General features: G+C 37.7%; 1 protein-coding gene across 2 annotated transcripts; it reads right to left on the bottom strand.

Moving 5' to 3' along the window:
• LOC145635965 (uncharacterized) lies at positions 1 to 15,340 on the bottom strand. 2 transcript variants are annotated; one of them, XR_014113972.1, is made up of 5 exons: positions 3,648 to 6,919; positions 2,636 to 2,690; positions 2,482 to 2,552; positions 2,321 to 2,370; positions 1 to 549 (listed from the first exon to the last, which is right to left on the bottom strand). XR_014113972.1 is itself a non-coding variant. In XM_081687384.1 (5 exons), the coding sequence occupies exons 1-4, from the start codon at positions 15,254 to 15,256 to the stop codon at positions 2,344 to 2,346; spliced, it is 528 nt and encodes a 175-aa protein (XP_081543510.1). In that variant the 5' UTR covers positions 15,257 to 15,340; the 3' UTR covers positions 1 to 549; positions 2,321 to 2,343. The 2 variants fall into 2 exon arrangements, 1 of the variants encoding a protein (XP_081543510.1); XM_081687384.1 differs by lacking the exon at positions 3,648 to 6,919 and adding an exon at positions 14,882 to 15,340.
• Between the last annotated feature and the right edge of the window lie 360 nt (positions 15,341 to 15,700).

Genomic DNA, 15,700 nt, shown 5'->3' with positions numbered 1-15,700 from the left:
TTCACGAAATCAATTGAGATGTCTACCTACAAAAAATTTCAATCATACAAAAACCGTAGTTCATATTTGATAAGACATTGCTACATCTACTCACCTAAAGCCATGAAAGACTTTTGGTGTGGTTGGGTTTGCAATGATTCTTTCATTTAAAAACTACATGACCTATTGATATTTCTCAAATTTCCATATAAGACGTATAATCAACCTAACAAGCAGACTTAATTCTTTTTCCATCGGATGATGATAGCCCCACGACATCTAGTATCAGCGAAGCTTGACCTCTTGAACCTGTCTTCAGAGAGATCGATACAAAAGCTTTTGGTGACATACCCAAATTTGCCATTCACATCTCCATGGGCTGTGGTTTTGAAGAAGATTTTGTTTTCTTCTTCCTTTTCTTCTTTGCATCGTCTTTAGACTTCTTCTTTACAGGCTCAAGCTTTAGGAGCTGGTTGGGTGTTCACCAGGTACCGATGTATGGCAGCGAATAGATCGGATTGGAAAGCAGGATGTTTTATGACAACCTTCATTCGTTCTGTCTCCTTCAATCTGCCATCAAAAGATATATCAGTAAATCAAGTTAAACAACTATAATTAAATAGAGGAATAACCACTCACACTAGTTTCTGTCTGGATTTGCAGTTTAATTTTTAGGGGGAGGAGCAGGTTGCTGTGATTCTTTCACCTCAGGCAAGACTTCATTAAGGAGGGATAGATCATAAGCTTTTAATTTCTTTTGCCGTTTTCTTGCACTCTTTCATTTCTGGCAAAGAAAGAAACAAAACACAAGTGACCAATGCAGCAGTAATATAAATAAATAAATAAAAACAGAGAAATTAACCATGCTATTGAGAAGGTCAGCACTCTGTAGTAGGCAGACTCGGCCTAAACTAAACAACAGAAACTTTGGGAGTTTGGGCAGAGCCTTCAACACCAAAATATAAAACACTAACTAACCAGCAGCGTAAACATCCCCCAACTATTCATTCGAGTTTGTTCATCCCCAAGTTCAATATCAAGAATTTCATCTAATACCACATCCATTTGTGAAAATGAAAATCATACCCTTAATCATATTCCGTTATTTTAACACTTTTGAACTAGTCACAACACCAATCAAGATAAAGAATTCTACCCTCCGAAACTTAGAAATGGTTTTGAATCATTTAGATGATAAATATTAAATATGCATGTTTTAGCTTATACTTTGCCTATAATTCATATTTTTATGCAAACCATGTAACTAACACCTCTAACTATCCATATATATATATACTAAATTTTAGATGTATATAACTTGAAATAAGATTAAAAAGCCCTTTTACAAAAATTTTGAGTTCATTTCACCCAAAAATAATGGCCTAAAAATGCACGTTTAAGCTTCTAACTTGCCTATAATTCATATTTTTATGCAAATCACGTCACTAACACCTCTAACCAAGTAACCATCTATATATACTTAATTTTAGGGGTGTATAAACAGAAACAAGGTAAAATAACCATTTTACAGAAGTTTTGACATCACTTCACCTAAAAATGGCATGAATAAGCATGTATATGCTCCTACTTTTCCTATACTCTATATTTTGAGTCTAATCATGTACCTAACAGGAAAACAGCAACAACTAATCATATATACTTGGTTTTAGTTGTCTACACTTGAATCTAGTGTGTAAAGTCATGATCTTGCAGTTTTTATACGAAATGTTAAAGTAATCAATAGCATTACCGCAATCTCCTTGGCTTCCGACTCAATGTCAATTCAACTCTTAGTCTCTCACAATACAATCTCTTCATAAAATCAACGTATGTACTCTCAAATAATTTCACTTGATGAATATCAAAGGTGACAAGCACACCACAGAGGACTCTTCTATCTCTCTCATAAAACATATACTACTCATCAAAGTCCTTTTTTTTTTTAAGGAAAGCGAGCTAATGCATTTATTAATCAAGGGACAACTTGTTCGAGAGTACATAAGGAACAACAATTTTAGGGCAATGGTTGATCCATACTTGTTCAACACCAAATGGCATTAGCTTAGCACAATATTCACAATCATATAGAGCTCCCAGTGGAATGTGATCATTGTTCCCAACAACCAAAGTGCTTCTAACAATACACTTAACTATACATAAAGCATTAAACATGACAAAGGTAATAAACAAATTAGGAGTTATATCATAACCTAAAGTTACATTTTTTTTTGGGGGGGGGGGGGGGGGGGGGGGTACTACATTGTTTTTTTTTTTTTACTGTACATTAATCAAAATTATGAAAGACAACAAAAATAGATGAAGCTTGAATTAGAAATTTTACCTTTGCAATCGCCTTCGTAGCACTTAATGAAGGAACTGTCTCTCTAACTTCTACATTAGTTTTAAACAAAACCCAGAATCATAAACAACAAATTCAACCATTTAAAGTAGAAACTAAAAAAAAATTAAAAATATTTCAGTAATTGAAAAGGGAATTATTACTCGTATAAAACTCAAGTTTCTTCTCAAATTTGCGATCTGCTTTTTTCGTAGCATTCTTCGTAGCATCCGACCTAAACATCAATTTTGCATAAATTTTAAGCCCTAAATTCATAAAAATTTAACAATTTCAATAATATTTTGAGGTAGGAAATACCAAATGTTTTCAATCCCATATTGGAGCTTGTGAGTGACCCTGAATTATTGATGACCTGTAAAAGTACCAAAAAAATCGAATCCATCATTTCCCAGCTTCGTGGCATCTTATCAAAAACCCAACGAGCTTTATCTAATAACCTAAAACTCACATACATGTACAGAAAATTGTTATGAGAAAACCCATCATTTAAAAACTTAAATTTGACAACATGGGCATGAATTTGCCTGCCTTTTAAAATCCAATTATCTATGCAACAAGCTCTAACAAGAGAAGGAAGCGTGAAATGGTTAGGAAAAACAGAGTCCTGCAACATTCTTAAGTACAAAATCAAGCATTCCCCATCCAAATAGCATTGCAAATAACCCCTGATTAAGGTGTTGTATATAAAAGCATCTGGTTGGGGCATTTTATCAAACAGTTGGTGGGCATAAACCAAATCACCATATTTCGACAAAGCACAAAACTTGATAGCTCTACCCATTACATCAAAGTATGAAACAATAAGGTCAATAACCAACTTATCAAGACTACAAAGTACCAATTTTACCAAATAAAGTTCAATTCAATTCAACATTTTAACACCACAATGAACAAGACTATGAAATTATAAAAGATTGAAATTATAATTAATTAAGTAATTAACACAATAATGAACAACAAATCAACAATTCAGTTCAATTTAATCAATCAAATGACTGAAATTATACATAATTAAAATTAAAACTAAATAAAAAATTAAATAGTTCATAATTTAAGGCGGTACAGGCCCGTCCTTGAGGCATGGCAGGAGGGGCAGCCGACCTAGGCCCAGGGTAATGAGATTTGATTTCATATAATTTTAGGGATATTATGATCAAATTACGCTCATAAATTTCTTATCTTTTGGATATGATGTTTCATAATCTAAGAATTTACGAAGCCTAAACTTAAAGCACTGATAATTAAATTAAGGGAATATAAACCCTAGATTGTGAAATTGATATGATGATGACAACAACAAACAACTTACCTTAGAAGCTGCTTCAATGGGGGATACAAGAATTAGATTCAAGCTTCAATGGAGAACGTTGAGTGCGCTTCAACGAATAACTGAGAGTCTAAGAGAGGTAGGAAATAGGAACGGAGGCCTTCAAAAGCCATGAACCGCCATAGTTAAATATGGGTTAGATCCGTCAGATAAATAAATGGGCGAGTCTTTATATCAGCAATAATCATTTTTTTAAGCCAATCAATAATCAATAATCATTAATCAGTAAATATAAAAAGTTTTATTATTATTTTTTTTTTTTGACAAAGAGAACATCAAAAACAAAACAAACTAAAACATAAAATGAAGTAAGTCTCTACGCCTAGAAGCCCCAGCCAGATAATGAGCATCAGCAATTGAAGATCTTGACACCTTACGAATATGATAGGTAGGAAAGGAAGCTAACATATCCTGGATTTTTTTATCAATCCATATGACCGAATTGTCTGCTGAAATCCGGCCCATAAGGAGCCAAGGAATAATTGAACAGTCGATGAAAAGACTGGTACGCGTGAAATTACGTTAACAGGCATGTTAAGATCCCAAATACAGGCATGCAACTCAGAATGAAGCGCCGAAGACGCCATACCAGCCCTAGTACTACCCCTCAAAATCTGGGAAGAGTGAGAATCTAAAAAAACCACCCTGCACCTGAATTACAAGAATCTTCCTCCCAGGCACTGTAAAAAAGAATAATTATATCAGAAGTCGTCCTAATATCACCCTGAATAACTTGACTAGTTGAATGAGCCGAGAACCCAGGGGAATACCGTCAGACACGTCACCAAGCTCTCGAGCCTTCCTGCTTCTGTCACACCAGTCATAAGCAAGCACCAGAACAAAATTAGGCGAATAAACAGCCGAGCGAAACCTAACATTGTTCCGAGTCACCAAGATAGCCTAACAAACTCCAAATAAACGATCCAAATCCAACCAATTCTTGGCCTCAGCCAAATTGGAAATAATACCCATGACCTAGCCTAGAAAAGGATCAGTAAAGTGAGGCAGCTGAAAAGACTCCCAAGCCACATAACCCCACAAAAGTTGAAAAAAAGAGCAATCTCGCCATAAATGTTCCACCGTTTCCAAAGAATTATGACAAAAAACACAAGCAGCAGTAATTGGGACACCCTTACAAACCAGGAGCAATGCGGTAGGAAGAGCATTATGTAGCATTTTCCAAGCCAACATTTTCCATTTCGGATGAACAGGTAACCCCCATAACCGATTCCACCAAGAGGATCCCGTGGCGGCTGACGAAGAGGAAAAAGACTGGAAAAGTAAACTAGAGTAAGCAGATTTGGTCGAGAAAGAACCATCTCGAGTGTATTTCCAATACACAAAATCATCAATCTGCTAAAAAGGTCTTTCCAAGGCAAGAATCGCCGAAGATACCACAGGAGGAAATAAATGTCTAATTAGATTTGCATTCCAAGCACCAGAATCAGGTAAAAGCAACTCAGAAACCAGAGAAGGTTGTTCCTCCATATGAATACAATCCTTAAAAACTACTCTCACATTCGACAACCAACAGTTCTGCAAAATGTTAATCGAACTCCCTGAACCAACCTTCCAAGCCAAACCCTCAGACAAAGCTAAAGCTCCAGCCAACAATCCACGACATCTTCAAGAAGGACGAGAACAAGTAATAGAAGGTTTGGAAAGGAGCAAAGAAGGATACTTAGCCTTAAGGACCCGAGAAGCTAAGAGTTGAGGGTTTCGCCTCAAGCGCCATGCTTGCTTGGCTAGCAAAGCATTATTAAAAGACCCAAGATGTCGAATACCCAAACCCCCTAGTCCTTTAGGGAGATGAATCACAGTAGAAGAGGCTAAAGCCAAACCTCTCGAATCTTTATTAGACTTCCACCAGAATTGAGTAATCAGTGAATCAATACGGTCACAAATAGAAGAAGGGACCTTGAACACAGAGAGAACATGATTAAAAGATGCAACGAGAATGGAATTGATAATTACCAATTTCGCAGTCGCCGAAAGATAGAGAAGAAGTGAGACGTCGGACCACCTTATCAACCATGAACTGAAAATCTTTACACTTAGACCGTCCCAAATCAACAGGATGGCCTAAATACTCACCAATGGAAGGGCGAGACTTCATTCGGATGCTAGCAGATAAGTAGTCATGGTAATAATCAGGAGTGTTAGAACTAAACCTGACGAAAGATTTTTGTAAATTGATCATCTGGAACCGCGCAAAATTCTTTTGTGACTAATAGAATGTGGTCATAAGCCGAAGGAGAAACTCTGAAGAATAACAGAGCATCATCTGCAAAAAATAGGTGATAAACTGACGGAGCCCTCCTAGAAACACGCAAACCCTGAAACAAACCTTTCTTTTCTTCCCTACGAAGCATCAACGAGAAAACTTCCATGCAAAGCGCAAAAAGTAAGGGGATAAAGGATCCCCTTGCCTTAAACCACACTTAGGAAGGAAAGCCGAAGAAGGAGACCCATTAACTAGGATCTGGTACGAAATAGTTGTAACTCATTGTTGCAAAATGTGAACCCAATAAGGAGGGAAACCAAAACGACGAAGAACTTCCCATAAAAACTCCCAGTTCACTCTGTCATAAGCTTTATTCATGTCTAGTTTTAAGGCCGCGGAACATAATTTGGAAGAAGAAACGTACATATACGAGAGCAACTCATGAGCTAGAAGATCATTATCTACCATTTGCCTCCCCGAAACAAAAGCATTTTAATTCTCAATTATCAGGGAAGGAAGTACCTGTCGAAGCCGATGTGTGAGACATATTACAATACATTTATAAAGCACATTGCACAGACCGATAGGGTGGAATTGGGAAGGAGCTTCGGGGTGTACAACCTTTGGCAGTAAAACCAAAAAGGTACAGTTCCACTCCTTTAATAAGTAACCATGCACAAAGAAATACTGAATAGCCTTAACAATTTCAGCACCCACAACCGCCCAATGCATCTTAAAAAATCCAGCAGTAAAGCCATCCGGACCCAGAGATTTCTCCGAGCCAATATGAAACATAGCCTTCTTATTTCCAACGGATAAAAAGGTCTCATAAGAAACTGATAATCCGCTGAGGAGATGGTAGGAATTTCCAGTTCCTCCCACTGGCATGGATCAGGAGTAGGACAAGTATCATTACAATTATAAAGCAACAAAAAATGCCTGAGTAAGAGCTCAAAAATCTAAATTTGGCCTGTAACCCAACAATCATCCTTGTCCTTTAAGCTCATGATTTTATTTTGATGCTTACGGGCTTTCACAGAACGAAAAAGAAGTCGGGAATGAGACTCACCTAAAGCATCCCATCTTGCCTTACACCGTTGTTTCCAGAATAAGAAAGCTGCATGAGCACGAGATAATTGATCCTCCCTAAGTAATAGAGCATCACTCCGCCCCTGTTCATCCTGCAAGTTAGAGGAACCTTAAACCATGGAGTCTTGCAAATATTGCCAGTCAATACCCCATTTTCTTTTGTTTGAAACACACCAATTTAAGAGACCGTACCTGACATCATCCAACTTACGGGAAATAGAGAACAAAAACGAACCCAAGTGAAACTTGTGCCAGTCTGACTGAATCAATAGAGAAATGTCCCTTAAACCCAGACACTAGTTTTCAGTTTTATAAGGGCGCTTCCTGTACCTGAAAAACCCCGCTTCCCGCAAAGCATGATCCGGAAAAAGGATTGGCTGATGCATAATCGAAGCTTCTTGGTGTAAATCTAACCATGAAGATGTAGCATAACCTTTGTCAAGTCTTTCAATGATAGGGTATCTAACCATTAGTCCAGGTAAAGTGCGGGCCAGAAAAAGGACTGTCCATCAAATGAGAATTCAGTTCCAATTAATAAACCCATGTCGACCAAGAATAGAAGAAGAAACCCAACCTTATCACTAAAATACTCAACTTGGTTAAAGTCCCCTAAAAGCACTGCACTTGGGACTTCGGTTAGAATAGAAGAAATTTCATCCCAAACCAAATCCCGATAAGAAATATGAGGCGAGCCATACACAAATATGTAATATTTTATTGCTTGACCAAGAGATACAACCTTACAAAAGATGACATGAGAAGAAACCGAAATAGGCATAACTACTACAGGGGCAAACAAAAAACTACTAGACCCCCACTAAGCCCTAAAGCATCCACCCCACAAAAACCATCATAACCAAATAAAGCCAACTTATCTTTCGCTACATCTACGGACACTAAAGTTTCCATAAGAAACATAATATCTACACTAAAAGAGCGGACTAGAGAAGCGATATACGGAACCTTAGGGGAGTCCGCAGTACCAAGACCCCTATAGTTCCACGCCGCCACATTCATGGCTGATCTGGTGGCTCGTCCTGGGTAGCCACCTTACCCTCAGACATCTCCGGAGTAGAACCCGAAGTGGAAGAACTGTCATTGCTACATTTCCTCTTTTTTAAAGGCTTCAAGAACGGCAGACTGTAGACACCCGTTTGTGTCTCCCCAAAACCAAATCCGGTGATGAATACCTTTCACGTCGAATCATAATCGAATAAAGTGAAAGTGTAGAAAGTTTAGTGTTGCGGATAGCTTTAATTTCTTTTCTCTTCTTTCTGTTTTTGAAAACCTATTTTAAGAAAACAGCCAATCCAGTTTTTTTGATCCATGATATGGGTCCAATAATAGTTCAGTTGGATGGGGTTTGAAAAGAGCTTTCCAACGATATATTATAAGCCCAATTCCGATGAATAATGAGGAAGTTATGGCCAAATTACTAAACTGGGCCGGTTTGAGCCTTATATGCGGCCCAATGATCTAGAGGAGGGCCTAATATGGATTTATCATTCCTAATGCAATTAGGAATGATTTTAGTTTTCTATATTCTTCTAGAAGGTTTTTTTCATTCCTAATTCAATTAGCATTGATAAATTGACTTTTGTTGACTTTTTAGAGTTTTAATCAGAATAAAAGAATGTTTTTGAGGAAAATACGATTTTATATCCTCCTGTACGGTTAAATTCTATCTGATTTTAGAAAACGCGTTAGAAATTTAATTAGCTCCAAACGCCAGCATTAGCGCCTAGCGCTAATCTTGGCGCTTGGCGCTAGCGTTAGTGCCTGGCGCTAATGTCAGCGTCTGACGCTAATGTCTGCTAATCTCGTTTTTTTGCGTCAGAACTCTGGTTCGTTTTTCTATCTTTTTGGCTGATTCTCTCTATAAATACCTCCTAAAAACTCTGTTTTCATTCATCTACAATCTACAATCATCAACTCTCTAGTTTTCTAATTCTTTCTCTCTCTGAGCTAAAGCTTCTCTCTCTCTCTCTCTTTTCTAAACCTACCCTTTTTTACATAATTCCGCACTCACAAGACCTAGACACACCTAGCCAAATTCGAAGTTGCCTTCGCCCTAGACGTGAAAGGTTTTAATTTATGAGGGTTTGGTCCCAAATCTCTCTTTCAATTATTATTTAATTTAATTATTGTTTATTATTTTCCTTGAAGTTACTAACGTGTGTATTTTGTTATTAGAAAGAGGTACGAGGCATCCAAGTAAGTGCTTTAATTGTTTACATTGTTATTATGATGTAGAAATCATGCTTAGGTTGTTGTTATGATTCCTAGTGTTATGTTAGGGCGTTTTGATCTTCCTAGTATCATGTCTAGGGTAACTTTAATATCAAGTATGATTAAAAGTATGATGCCTTTTATGTTCTTCCTAATATTTATGATCGTTAGTATCATGTTAGGGTTAAAGCTTTGATTTTTATTGTTTAGTGACATGCTAGGGTTTGTTATTAATCTTGTTAGTATCATGCCTAGGATCTTGCTATTATTATGCTTTAACATGATTATGATTATTATTATTATTATGACAATTATTATAATTGTTATGATTATTATTTTACTTGATTATATTTATTTTTATTGCTTGATCACGCCTTTTATGCATGTTTAAAGGGAATTTGGTACTTGTAATCACGCTTAATAAGATAATTAATAATCTTGTTTAGGGTTAATATGATTATAACTCAAGTGATCGCCAATAATAGTTTTATTTGTGCATTAATATTCAACCAACATAGATAAACAGGTTTAGGGTTAATTCTATTGATTGCATGTTAGTCAGAAAGCGCACATAAGTAGGATCAGAATAAAGTAGAGGCTTATTATTAAGGCAGGTTCAATCTCTTTTAGGTTGGATTTGTACCTTCATCCCCGAACTACCAGTCATGGTTCCAGACCTATTGGATCGGAGTTGACGATCTTCTGGATCGTTAAGGGGTGTAAACTTCACCTCGTGAACAGTTTACAAGTTCCTAAAACTTGTTGGCGACTCTTTTGCCCTATCTTCTTTCCCTTTGGACGCCACCGTACTTTAGAATATGATCACAGTGGGGTTCAAGTTTGGGATAATGCTTGAAATATTCCCTACACAGACACACAGACCCTGCCATATTTGACTGATTCCCCAGAAAATCCGAAATTAGAAGAGTAGAGGGTTCCAATTAATCGCCTGCCCGTTTAGTTGTACAACGACTCTTGGACCAACTTCAAACTTTCCCTTTTCTTAGACCCATATATAAGTTTACCAGAACTGACTTTAGCCTTCCCAGTAAAGTTTCTTGCACTAGCACATTGCCAAGAAGAGAGGGAGCTGGGCACTAGTATATCAAGAGAAGGAGGCAACGAGGAAGAAGTACAACCCATAGGGATTGCCTCATCAAATCTCGTACCATCAGAAGACACTATCTTTGGTAAATCCGCCACACCACCTTCATTATTAATAATACCTGTTGATGAGTGACATTTATGTCACTCTTAGGGAGTAGTTTTAGAGTTATTGTAGTGTTTATTTTCCCTTATTTTTCCTTTTATTCTCTTGTTTTCTTTTTAATAAAATTTCTAGTTTATTTCTTAGTTTTAGTATGTTTTAATTTAATTTCTTTATTTAATTAGTTTCTAGTTTATTTTCATATTTTATTTGCTTTCGATTTATTTCGTTCCTTTTCTTTGTTACTTTAATAGTTTTTATTAGTTTTAAGTTTATTTTGTTATTTATTTGACTTTATTTACTTGTATAGTTTTATTTAATTTTTATTAGGAAAAATACACTATAATAATCCCAACTATGGATGATTTACCTACAATAATCCCAACTATCGTTTATTCTATAATAATCCCAACTATTTGGTGAGTTTTCCTCCAGCAGTCCCAAACCGGTGAACAAAAGTCAATAACCTGTTATTGTAGGTTGTTTGAAACGTGTCAGCGTGTGAGTGGTTCCAAAATAAAAAATTAAAATAAAAAAAAAACCAAAAAGAAATTCTGGCAACCACCATGCCAGCCATAACCACCACCTCCACCTCCTGCCACAACCCTAAAACACCACCTTCACTAGCCACCCAAGTCAGAAACAACTCCCACGACCAGCCGCACCCCCGAAACCGGCCAAAACACCTAACCCTTGCCCGAGAAACCACCAGCAGCCCCAAATCGCACCAAAAGGCACCAAAATCGCAGCCCCAAATCGCACCCAAATCGTCAGCGTGGGTGTTCGTGAGAATCCGGTGGGTAATTCGTGGGTGTTCGTGAGAATTCGGTGGTTGTTCGTCAGTGTTCGTCAGTGTGGGTGTTTGTGGGTGTTCGTCAGCGGAGGAGAGAGAAGAGGCGTTACAGGCCGTGCTGGAGGATCGGAGTAATTGGCATCGCTGGCCGTGCGGGAGGAGCAATAGGGGTTGGGGTGGATCGTGGTTGGTGCTGTTAGGGATTAGGAGGGCCCGTCGGCTGTTTTCCGGTGGTCTACGGGTTCGCCGACCATTTTCCAGTGGTCTGGAGGTTTGGCTAAGGGTTGGTGGCGGTTTCCGGTGGGCTAGGGGTGGTTGGGATGGTTTTGTTTTTTTTTTTTCCTTTTTTTTAATTGTAATATTAGGCCACTCATCATGTACTGACATGTGTCATTTAAGAAACAAAAAAAAAAAAGTTTACCTTTTCAGCAGGTAACCGGTTTTGGGGACTGCCGGAGGAAAACTCACATAATAGTTGGGATTATTGTAGAATAAACGATAGTTGGGATTATTGTAGGTAAATCGCCCATAGTTGGGATTATTAAAGTGTATTTTTCCTTTTTATTATTTAGTGTTATTTCTTTTATTTTCTATTTTATTTATTTTATTTTATTCTTTGTCCCAATTCTATTCTCGGTTTTGTGTGTAGGTGTTCGGGTTTCATGTCAAGTGATTTCGGAGCTCGGGGACGAGTTCAAGTGTGCATCACTTTGATTGATGCTTCCTCCTTCCACCACTTTCAGCCACCCAAAACAGCAGCCCCTGCACCACCGTCCACCAAAACCCACACCAACGACCACCGCAGCCACCCAATTTACAGCCATCCCGCAACACCACTCACCTCCAATACACCAAGCAGCAGTAGCACCTGCTCTCACCACCTCTCACGACCACAACCAGACCCCCACCAGCTACAACCGCAACCAACAGCAACTGCACCACCGCATTAATCAACCAACACCACCACCTCCAATCAACACTTCCCCTACTCCCTTCACCACACCATCAGCCACCTTTCCCCTGCTCACTCACCCTCACAACCATAAGCTGCAACCACCACCACCTCCAATCAACCCAATTACCAACCACAGCAGCCGCACCTAAACCACCATCACCCATCAATTCCACTCACCCTCACAACACCGCGCAACCCACAACAACAACCCCTGCACCACCGTCCACCAAAACCCACACCAATCAACCACCTTAAGCCACTTAAATCGGCGCAGCAACGCCACCAAAACCAGAGCAGCCCCTCACCAACACGAGCTGCAACCCAGACCACCGCAACAATCAACCATTTCCCCTGTTCCAATTCGAACAGCAGCACCGCGCACCGCACCACCGCTGCTACCTCCAATCACCACCGCACATCCCTCAACCTTAACCCAGACCTCCGCAACTACTCAACCCTTCAATCATGCGCCCAAATCAGAGTAAATCGCAAATTAATCAAGTTCGAGCAAACCGTTGAGGGTTCGGTCGAAATGCCCAGAAGTGCCAAAACAGTCAGGAACTGTTGAGGTTTTGTAATTTGAAGAGGTGTGGTCGAACACACCCATGGTTTGACCGAACCAACCCCGTAGTTCGGCCACACCAACTCGTGGTTCGACCGAACCATTTCAAGAGCTTCGCGCGTGATAATTAATGAAGATCGAACGATTTTTATTTGATGCTTGATGATAAATGAGAAGGATGAGCGGTGACGATTTGATGATGATGGTTGATGAACGGTGGTGATGGTGAGGCGCTTCAATGGAGTTCAGAGCAGCCAACATCAAATTAGAAGGGGAAAGGGATGTCTGATGTTTTTGGGAATTTTTGGGGGTTTATTTTTCTTTTTCTTTTAATTTATTTCTTTTCTTTTCCCTTTTTGTTATTTATTTATTTTATTTTTTTATAATTAGTTTCTTTCATTATTTTTCCTTTTTATTTTTATTTTATTTTATTTTATTTACTTAGTATTCTTAGCTTAGTATAAATACCCAATTTTGGGGGTAATTAAGATAATATTCAATTACCAATTATTCATTCTCTAATTAGTTTTTAGGAGAGCTTATCTCTCTAGGTTTAGGTTAGGATTAGGGTAGTTTAGAGAGAGAAAGTAAGGGTTTGAGTTTGGATTTTGAAGAAGAAATTGATCATCTTTTCTATAGACTTCCATCTTCAATCAATGAGAATCTCTAACTCTCTCTCCTCTATTTTTATTGCTTTCTTTTGATTATTATTTTAGTTGTTGGTATTGCTTATTAATCATGTTTATTCTTAATTATTTGTTAATTAATCTTTTTGTTAGCATGATTAGTGAGTAATTCTCCCATTAAGGGGATGGTAGTGGTGTAGTTGGATCTTGAGTATGTTCTAGGGTTTAGAATTGATTTATTTGTGATTAAAGTCTTTATATGCTTGATATTCTTTAATCTTCTTGCAAGTGCACATTGTTGGTTGATTAAAGGTGAATCTTTGCTAACAAGGAACAGAAGTTGACTTATCTAGGGTTCATTATTATCGATTGTTATTTAATAGTACCTCCTAGTATATGGTTCTAATGTGGAAACATAGAGGCTATGTTAGGAGAAGCCAATTGACCCCAGAAGGTGGTTAGATTAAACTTTATTTCGATATTCGAGCATGTTTAGTTCATAATTAATTCAATTTCTATGCCTTTGTTGATGTTCAAGTAGTGAATGCTATACCTAAACCATTTCTCTTAGTCTTTTATTTCTTGTTTTAGCATCTTTAGACTTTAGTTTATTTATCTCCTATTCCGGACTAGCTTAATTGTCGATAACATTTGGTGGTGTTTATTCGTTCCCTGTGGTTTGACCCCTATGCTTGCCTTATACTCGTATTAGGTTTGTTTAGGTTGTATAAATTGTATTTTATCTAGGGATAGACAATTGACGACGCGTTTATTCCTTTGTCACCTGTTGAACTAAAAGATGGATTGGCTTCAAAGCCCAAATGATCTACTCGTAAAGCCGGGACAACACCATCATTTTATCGTGATTTTTTTTTGTTTATTGGATAGTTAGGATCAGGGGGTTCATGTTTTCTTGGTAAGATGATGTTTGAATGATGAGATTTGAGGTTGGATATGAGGTTGATAGCATTCAAAATAAGTGTTTTGGTCATGGGTGAGGCATTGGTTCAAGTTGGTTGAGTACTGAAGAGTCCACACTAATTATTGACGGATGCTTTGCCCCTAAAGTGGGGAAGTGCTTAAGAGAGCAGGTAGAATGCCTTTGTTCATTACATTGGCGAAGTGGTTTAAATGCTTTGAAGAGATCTAGTCTGGAAGACTTGAATTTCTCAATCCTTGCAAGGCCAATGTTCTTATTCGATAGTTTGGGACTTAGACCTTCACTAATTTCACAAAAATCACCAATACAATTAAGCGAGGCCGCAATCTTTCTCGGAGATGCTCTACAATTCTTTTCCTTATGGCCAATTTTCCCACAAGTAGAACAGAATATAAACACATTCTCAAATTTAAAATTCATCCACTTAGGTTCAGTGTCCAATTGAGCTAGAAAGAATCCTGGAGGTAAAGGCTTGAAATTAGAAATACTCAACTTTGCTCTAATTGAACAAATAATGCTAGCAAAAGGGGAAAGAATTTCTAAGCAATCAATTCGTCCCAATTTCTCAAGAAATAGCTCAATAGGACGTACCTCACGTAAGTTTAACGGCAAATCGTCCAATCGAACCCACAAGGTTGCGTGGTCGAACACGATGTCTTTAATTGAACTACCCGGGTTCCACGGCTTGAAGATAAGAAGAGAGGCCTGATAAGCGGTTGTCCCCAGGTTAATTAAGGCATACATGTCCCTTTTATCAGTAAAATTAAAAAGAAAGCGATCTCCCACCTTCGCTACTAAAATTAATCCAAATTTTTTCCATTGATCGGAAACCCATTTTTGAATTTGGAGCTTTGAGAAACTACGATCATCCACAAATTTACCGACCACCAAATGATTGTTGAAACCAAAAGGATAATGGGATTTATGGGAGGGATTAAAGTAAGATGGGTATCTTGATGCCACCATTAGAGTAGTCGAAGCGGCAAAACAAGCTTGAGGCGGCTGTGAGAATGGTGATAAAGTGGCTCTAGAAAGCTAGAGAGAGAAGTTCTTTTCTTAGAGAGAGAAAGTTCATTAAATATAAAAAGTTGTCTTAAATAATTTTTACCGTAGTAGGTCCTTCAATAATATTTTTTTTATTTTTTTTTATTTTTACCGTAGTGTGTCCTTCAATAATTTTTATTTTTTTTATTTCCTTTTAGAATATCCTTTATAAGTAAAGTTTGAAGAGGTATAAAAAAGTTAAATATAAATAACGACTTGAATTTAATAAAATAATTATTGGCTAATCTATTAACTATTACTAAAACAGAAGTTGCTGACATCATTGTTGCCTACATGTCGCTTTTTCAATAAAAAAATTCCCGCCTAAATGCAATGATGATATCATTTTTAATTTTTTTTTTAGAG

The sequence above is a fragment of the Chenopodium album genome, chromosome 6 (genome assembly GCF_948465745.1).
Source record: "Chenopodium album chromosome 6, dcCheAlbu1.1, whole genome shotgun sequence".
In the NCBI taxonomy this organism is placed as follows: domain Eukaryota; kingdom Viridiplantae; phylum Streptophyta; class Magnoliopsida; order Caryophyllales; family Amaranthaceae; genus Chenopodium; species Chenopodium album.
The sequence above is the reverse complement of the archived record's forward strand: the minus strand, read 5'-3'. Positions and strand labels throughout refer to the sequence as shown.